Genomic DNA, 8,359 nt, shown 5'->3' with positions numbered 1-8,359 from the left:
ATTTTGTTCTTCTACTACACGCATGATTTTCTCTACACCAACATATGTCAGATCAAAAAGACTGGTTCTGATTAAATAAAGATTTCATGGTAAAAACATAAAAAATCTGTATTTGCACAAGGGGTTGACATACTTTTAAGCAGCACTGTATGTAATGTTAGTGACTGACAGCACTGATGTCTTCTCAAACACAATGAAGAGACATGGGTCAGAGAGGATGTCTCTTCTCCCTACAGTCAAGCTGTTGCTTTATTTGAGACTTTTAGAGTATGTGAAAATACAGTAAAATAGCCCTAACATTTTACCGCTATATTTCCCACAAAGTAACATCTTAACATAACGACAACAGCAATAGCTTCAGTGAATCAAGTTGACATGATCTGAGTTGACGCATTGAATAGTGTTAAATTATTACGAAAACAGATATGTAAAGTGACTTTTTTCTAGAAAGCACTTGGTGGTTCGAATGATCTGAGGAAAACTCCACACATTCTTCATGTTGTTAACTCTGTGTTGTTACAAAAGCAATGTCAAACTGACTACTGTATTTCTGTCTGTCTGACCTACTCCCATCATTTACCCACTCAATAAGAGTCCCTTTTCAGCATTTTGTTTTTTTACACGTTTCTATTCTCATATATGGCAACAGGAAGTATCAACTAGAGGTCGACCGATTAATCGGAATGGCCGATTAATTAGGGCCGATTTCAAGTTTTCATAACAATCGGAAATCTGTATTTTTGGGCGCCGATTTGCAGATATTTTAATTTAAAAATGTTTTACCTTTATTTAACTAGGCAAGTCAGTTAAGAACACATTCTTATTTTCAATGACGGCCTAGGAACGGTGGGTTAACTGCCTTGTTCAGGGGCAGAACGACAGATTTTCACCTTGTCAGCTCGGGGGATTCAATTTTGCAACCTTAGTTAACTAGTCCAATGCAATAACGACCTGCCTCTCTCTCATTGCACTCCACAAGGAGATTGCCTGTTACGCGAATGCAGTAAGCCAAGGTAAGTTGCTAGCTAGCATTAAACTTATCTTATTAAAATATGATATTACTAGATATTATCTAGCGTGTCCTGCGTTGCATATAATCTGACTGAGCACACAAGCATACAAGTATCTGACTGAGTGGTGGTAGGCAGAAGCAGGCATGTAAACATTCATTCAAACAGCACTTTCGTGCGTTTTGCCAGCAAACAGCACTGTTTTGCAAACAGCACTTTTGTGCGTTGTGCGTCAAGCATTGCGCTGTTTATGACTTCAAGCCTATCAACTCCCGAGACGAGGCTGGTGTAACCGAAGTGAAATGGCTAGCTAGTTAGCGTGTGCTAACTAGAGGGACGGAAGCTATACTGTTACACTGGCAATACTAAAGTGCCTATAAGAACATCCAATAGTCAAAGGTTAATGAAATACAAATGGTATAGAGGGAAATAGTCCTATAATTCCTATAATAACTACAACCTAAAACTTCTTACCTGGGAATATTGAAGACTCATGTTAAAAGGAACCACCAGCTTTCATATGTTCTCATGTTCTGAGCAAGGAACTGAAACGTTAGCTTTCTTACATAGCACATATTGCACTTTTACTTTCTTCTCTAACACTTTGTTTTTGCATTATTTAAACCAAATTGAACATGTTTTGTTATTTACTTGAGGCTAAATTGATTTTATTGATGTATTATATTATGTTAAAATAAGTGTTCATTCATAATTGTTGAAATTGTCATTATTACAAATATTTTTTTAAATCGTCCGATTAACCGGTATCAGCTTTTTTGGTCCTCCAATAATCGGTATCGGTGTTGAAAAATCATAATCGGTCGACCTCTAGTATCAACACAATATAGCATAGCAACAGCAACCATGTCCATTGTCCACTTAGAAGTTTCTTGTTCCATCTTCCTGTTTCAACTCCTCCACTACCTTCTCCACAGAATGAAATTCTTCTCCTCCAGCCGTCCAGTAAAGATGGCTGTTGTGCCGTCCTTGTGTGAAGGATTGATCCCCCAGTCAGTGCACTCCACAAACCCTACCTCAGGACCATGCAGCACTTCCTATTTCCCTCCTCTCCTCTGTCCACCCTGAGACTTTGCCTCGAGAAAACCAGTCCACTTCACCGTCCATCAGTCAAAAAAAAAAAAAAATGTAAACAGCTCCAAAAAGATTCGCAAACACACACGAAAGCATATTTTTTCTTTTTTTGTCCTTGTTCCTCAGCAGTGCAAAACGAGAATAATAGAGGATTTCTTTAAAAAATAAAATAAAATTGAACAAAACAAAACCAATAAATAGAGTTCCTCTTTCTGTCATATATTTCTGTGTATCATACTGTACTGTATGTATCTCTCTCTCTCTCTCTCTCTCTCTCTCTCTCTCTCTCTCTCTCTCTCTCTCTCTCTCTATATATATATATATATATATATATATATATATATATATATATATTTGTCTTGGTGGGTCTCTACATGAGCACACAGCTCTTGGCCCGGTCCTTCTGCATGACAGGGGCAGGATCCAGGGTATCAGTCCGACCGGGCAGGGGGGGCAGGGGCAGCTGGGACACCCGTTTGAGGCCCCGGCGGGAGCTGCTGCGTTTCAGCTGAGGCTTGTGTGGCCGCCGCACAGACGCCAGCGTGGTGATGTGGAACACGTCCCGTACACTGTTCTCCGACACCTTGGAGGTGCACTCCACGTAGGCTACCGCACCTATCTGACGGGCCAACCCACTACCCTGAGGGGAGGGAGGAGAGAGCAGTTTAGAGACCATCATCATCATCAACAACATCAACAACATCATCATCAACAACATCAAGAACATCAACAACAACATCACAACATCAAGAACATCATCATCAAGAACATCATCATCAACAACAACAACATCAAAAACATCATCATCAACAACATCAATAACATCACCATCAACAACAACATCAAGAACATCATCATCAACAACAACAAAATCAAGAACATCATCATCATCAACAACATCATCATCAAAAACAACAACATCAAGATCATCATCAACAATGTCAAGAACATCATCATCAACAACAACATTAAGAACATCATCATCAACAACATCAAGAACATCATCATCAACAACAACATCAAGAACATCATCATCAACAACAACATCAAGAACATCATCATCATCATCAACAACAACATCAAGAACATCATCATCAACATCATCAACAACAACAACATCAAGAACATCATCAACAAGATCAACAACATCATCATCAAGAACATCAAGAACATCATCATCAACATCAAGAACATCATCATCATCATCATCAACAACAACATCAAGAACATCATCATCAACAACATCAAGATCATCATCAACAACAACATCATCATCAACAACTTCAAGAACACCATCATCAAACAACAACATCAAGAACATCATCAACAACATCATCATCAACAACGTCAAGAACATCAACAACAAGAACATCAACAACATCAACAACAACAACAACATCAAGAACATCATCATCAACATCAAAAACATCGTCATCAACAACAACAACATCAAGAACATCATCATCAACAATGTCAAGAACATCATCATCAACAACAACATCAAGAACATCATCATCAACAATGTCAAGAACATCATCATCAACAACAACATCAAGAACATCATCAACAAGAACATCATCATCAACAAAAACAACAACATCATCATCAATAACATCAAGAACATCATCATCAACAACAACATCAATAACATCATCATCAACAACATCAAGAACATCATCAACAACATCAAGAACATCATCTCATCAACAACATCCTGCTGTTGTGAATAGTATCTACTGTTCTTCCTGAGGTACCATGACAGTTAATGTGCCATAACCTAGCACCAATGATCTCACATTACTGTAGTGAGATACAAGCAGGAGCCACAGAGATGCTGCTGGTCTAAACATCATGTCTACAGTGCAGATGCAGCTGCAGTTGAACCTGCCCTACATCTAATGAATAATCCATGACTCTCTCTCTGTCCCTCTCTCAGTCTCTCTCTCTCGGTCTCTCTCTCTTGCTCTCTGTGTTTCTCTCTCTGTGTCTCTCTCTCTGTCTCTCTCTCTGTCTCTCACTGTCTCTCTCTCTCGGTTTCTCTCTCAGTCTCTCTCTCGATCTCTCTCTCGGTCTCCCGCTCGGTCTCTCTCGCTCTGTATCTCACTCGCTCTGTATATATCTCTCTCTCTCTCTCTCTGTTTCTCTCTCGGTCTATCTATCTCTCTCTCGGGCTCTCTCTCTCTGTCTCTTTTGCCAAGTTCTGGTGTGGCTGTTTAAACTGAGCAGAAAGCCCACCACAGGGAGCTCAGTGGGTCAGAGTTTTCCTCTAATTGTCTTATACATGTACACTACCGTTCAAAAGTTTGGGGTCACTTAGAAATGTCCTTGTTTTTGAAAGAAAAGCAACATTTTTTGTCCATTAAAATAACATCAAATGTATCAGAAATACAGTGTAGACATTTTTAATGTTGCAAATGACTGTTGTAGCTGGAAACAGCAGATTTGTTATGGAATATCTACATAGGCGTACAGAGGCCCATTATCAGCAACCATCACGCCTGTGTTCCAATGGCACGTTGTGTTTGCTAATCCAAGTTTATCATTTTAAAAGGCTAATTGATCATTAGAAAACCCTTTTGCAATTATGTTATCACAGCTGAAAACTGTTGTTCTGATTAAAGAAGCAATAAAACGGGCCTTCTTTAGACAAGTTGAGTATCTGGAACTTCAGCATTTGTGGGTTTGATTACAGGCTCAAAATGGCCAGAAACAAAGAACTTGTCAGTTTATTCTTGTTCTGAGAAATGAAGGCTATTCCATGCGAGAAATAGCCAAGAAACGGAATATCTCGTACAACGCTGTGTACTACTCCCTGCACAGAACAGTGCAAACTGGCGCTAACCAGAATAGAGAGAGGAGTGGGAGGCCCTGGTGCACAACTGAGCAAGAAGACAAGTACGTTAGCGTGTCTACTTTGAGAAACAGCCACCTCACAAGTCCTCAACTGGTAGCTGTATTAAATAGTACCAGCAAGACACCAGTCTCAACGTCAACAGTGAAGAGGTGACTCTGGGATGCTGGTCTTCTAATGTACTTGTCCTCTTGCTCAATTTTCTAATGATCAATTAGCCTTTTAAAATGATAAACTTTGATTAGCTAACACAACGTGTCATTGGAACACAGGAGTGATGGTTGCTATAATGGGCCTCTGTAAGCCTATGTAGATATTCAATAACAAATCAACCGTTTCCAGCGACAATAGTCATTTACAACATTAACAATGTCTACACTATTTCTGATCAATTTGATGTTATTTTGATGGACAACATTTTTTGCTTTTCTTTCAAAAACAAGGACATTTCTAAGTGACCCCAAACTTTTGAACGGTAGTGTACATGTATCTACTGTTATTCTTGAGGTACCATGACAGTTAATGTGCCACAACCTAGCACCAATGATCTCACATTACTGTAGTGAGATACAAGCAGGAGCCACAGATGGATTTGGTACTGTAGATATGTGGTAGTGGTGGAGTAGGGGCCTGAGGGCACACAGTGTGTTGTGAAATCTGTGAATGTGTTGTAATGTTTTTAACATTGTATAAACTGCCTTCATTTTGCTGGACCCCAGGAAGAGTAGCCTTGGCAGCAGCTAATGGGGATCCATAATAAATACCAAAAAAATACAAAATACAGAGATGCTGCTGGTCTAAACATAATGGCTACAGTGCAGACAGTTGAACCTGCCCTACATCTAATGAATAATCCATGACTCACTCTCTCTGTCTCTCGCTCTCTCACTCGCTCTCTCTGTCTCTCTCTTGGTCTCTCTCTCTCTATCGCTCTGTCTCTCTCTCGCTCTATCTTTCTGTCTCTCGCTCTCTCTCTCTATGGCTCTCACTCTGTCTCTCTCTCTCTCTCTTTCGCTCTCTGTTTCGCTATCTCTCTCTCTCTCGACTCTCTCTCAATCTCTCTGTCTTATCACTCTAGCTCTCTCTCTCTCTCTCTGTGTCTCTCACTCTGTCTCTCTCCTCTTTCTCCTGCCAAGTTCTGGTGTTGCTGTTTAAACTGAGCAGAAAGCCCACCACAGAGAGCTCATTGGGCCAGAGTTGTCCTCCCATTGTCTGGTACATGTATATGTATTGGAGAGTAGAGAGGAGAAACTAACTGTCTGTCCAAAGCCTGCCTGGCACTGTGTACTGCCTGCTTTCCCCCAGGTCCAGTGTTAGCAAAGCGCACTGACTGAAAGGATACATTGAATGGATGAAGTTTCAGTTTAGAATTCTATGGTACTGTATTTGCCCTCTCCTTTCTGGCTATCTCTCCTTATTCTGCATTGGATTATGCCTGGTCCGGATGAAGTCTGTTTCCCTGTTTTACTTTGGTTTGTCTTCACACCCAGAGTCGTACGGGGACAGCCCGGCACTAATGCAGTACCAGATGAGAAGGTAGTACAATACACCTCCAATGGCCCTCTCTGGGAATTACACTCACTCACACACAGATGGGGCCTTTCAGAACCACAGGCCTGGTGTGATCTTATCAAGACTCCTTCCTTACACAGTCACAGGAAAAGTCTCTATTAGGTGGAATCAATGATTTAGAGAAGCGAGGGAGGGAGGTAGCGAGGGAGGAGAGAGAGAGATTGAGAGGGAGGGAGAGAGATTAAGGAAGGGAGAGAGAAAGAGCGAGAAAGAGTGAGATTGAGAGGAAGGGGAGACAGAGCGATAGGCGAGAGATTAAGGGAGTGAGAGAGATTAAGGAAGGGAGAGAGCGAGAAAGAGAGAGATTGAGAGGGAGGGAGAGAGATTAAGGAAGGGAGAGAGAGAGCGAAAGAGAGAGGGGGAGATGAGGAAGGTTGAGAGAAACAAAGGGAGAGGAAGAGATGGGCCTGACAAGCAGCAAAGCTTTATCAGATCGTGGCCAGATTAGCGTGTAATGTGTAGAGTTCATCCTCTGGTCACCTCACCTGTGACTCCTCAACTCTGCTACCGGAATTCAATTTGAGATCAACAACAGGATAACAAGCTGGGGGATATTGGATTAGATCAGCAAAAGTTGGTTGTTGGGAGCCTGCCTGGCGCTTGTACTGTATGTGACAGATTCCCTGGCAATTATAGACAGGTCAGAACAGTACAGTACAGTAGCTGCCTCAGACAGAAATAGAGTATGACGTAGAACAAAAACACAATAGCCCTAACATGAGCCTCTGAAACATTGTCCATGAGCTTAATGGTGTCCCACTCTATATTTTGTTTGTTTATTTTATTGACATGTCTTGTTGCTTTCCTGTTGCTTTTTTGGGGGATATGGATCTGGTTTTTGCCCCTGTGTCCAACCACAGCCAGCCCACAGCCAGCCCACAGCCAGCCCACAGCCAGCCCACAGCCAGATCACAGCCAGCCACAGCCAGCCCACACCCACACCCAGCCCACAGCCAGCCCACACCCAGCCCACAGCCAGATCACAGACAGCCATAGCCAGCCCACAGCCAGCCCACACCCAGCCCATTCCCAGCCCACACCCAGACCACAGCCAACCACCGTCAGCCCACACCCAGCCCACTCCCAGCCCACAGTCAGATCACAGCCAGCTCACAGCCAGCCACAGCCAGCCCACACCCAGCCCACAGCCAGCCACAGCCAGCTCACAGCTAGTTCAGAGTCAGTCCACAGCCAATCATGGAAAAGGATGTCGGTTCCCTGTGTGTATAGGGGGGGGGTGAAACAACCCCACAGCCCCTCCACTCTGTGTATGTTAGGGAGCATTAAAAAATAAACAATGACTATTTCGCAGATTTACTGACCATCACCTCCTCCACTTTTCCCTCCATCATTACCATGTCCCTGGATTAGAGGATGTGGTAGTGTTCCCTCCATCATTACCATGCCCCTGGCTAAGATGATGTGGTAGTGTTCCCTCCATCATTACCATGCCCCTGGCTAAAAGGATGTGGTAGTGTTCCCTCCATCATTACCATGTCCCTGGATTAGAGGATGTGGTAGTGTTCCCTCCATCATTACCATGCCCCTGGCTAAGATGATGTGGTAGTGTTCCCTCCATCATTACCATGTCCCTGGATTAGAGGATGTGGTAGTGTTCCCTCCATCATTACCATGCCCCTGGCTAAAAGGATGTGGTAGTGTTCCCTCCATCATTACCATGTCCCTGGATTAGAGGATGTGGTAGTGTTCCCTCCATCATTACCATGCCCCTGGATTACAGGATGTGGTAGTGTTCCCTCCATCATTACCATGCCCCTGGATTACAGGATGTGGTAGTGTTCCCTCCATCATTACCATGCCCCTGGCTAAGATG

General features: G+C 42.7%; 1 protein-coding gene across 1 annotated transcript in view; it reads right to left on the bottom strand.

Annotated features, from left to right (window-relative positions):
• Positions 1-208: 208 nt before the first annotated feature.
• The window catches only part of LOC110538157 (rho-related GTP-binding protein RhoN), a 34,917-nt gene continuing 26,766 nt past the window's right edge, over positions 209-8,359 (bottom strand). The window contains exon 5 of the mRNA XM_090193233.1: positions 209-2,742. Within this exon, the coding sequence (XP_090049359.1) occupies positions 2,473-2,742 (270 nt within the window). The 3' untranslated portion in view covers positions 209-2,472. The remainder of the gene's footprint in view (positions 2,743-8,359) is intronic.

The sequence above is a fragment of the Oncorhynchus mykiss genome, chromosome 12, assembly GCF_057628025.1.
Source record: "Oncorhynchus mykiss isolate SJ-2025 chromosome 12, ASM5762802v1, whole genome shotgun sequence".
Lineage (NCBI taxonomy): Eukaryota > Metazoa > Chordata > Actinopteri > Salmoniformes > Salmonidae > Oncorhynchus > Oncorhynchus mykiss.
This window is presented reverse-complemented; position numbering and strand designations above follow the sequence as displayed.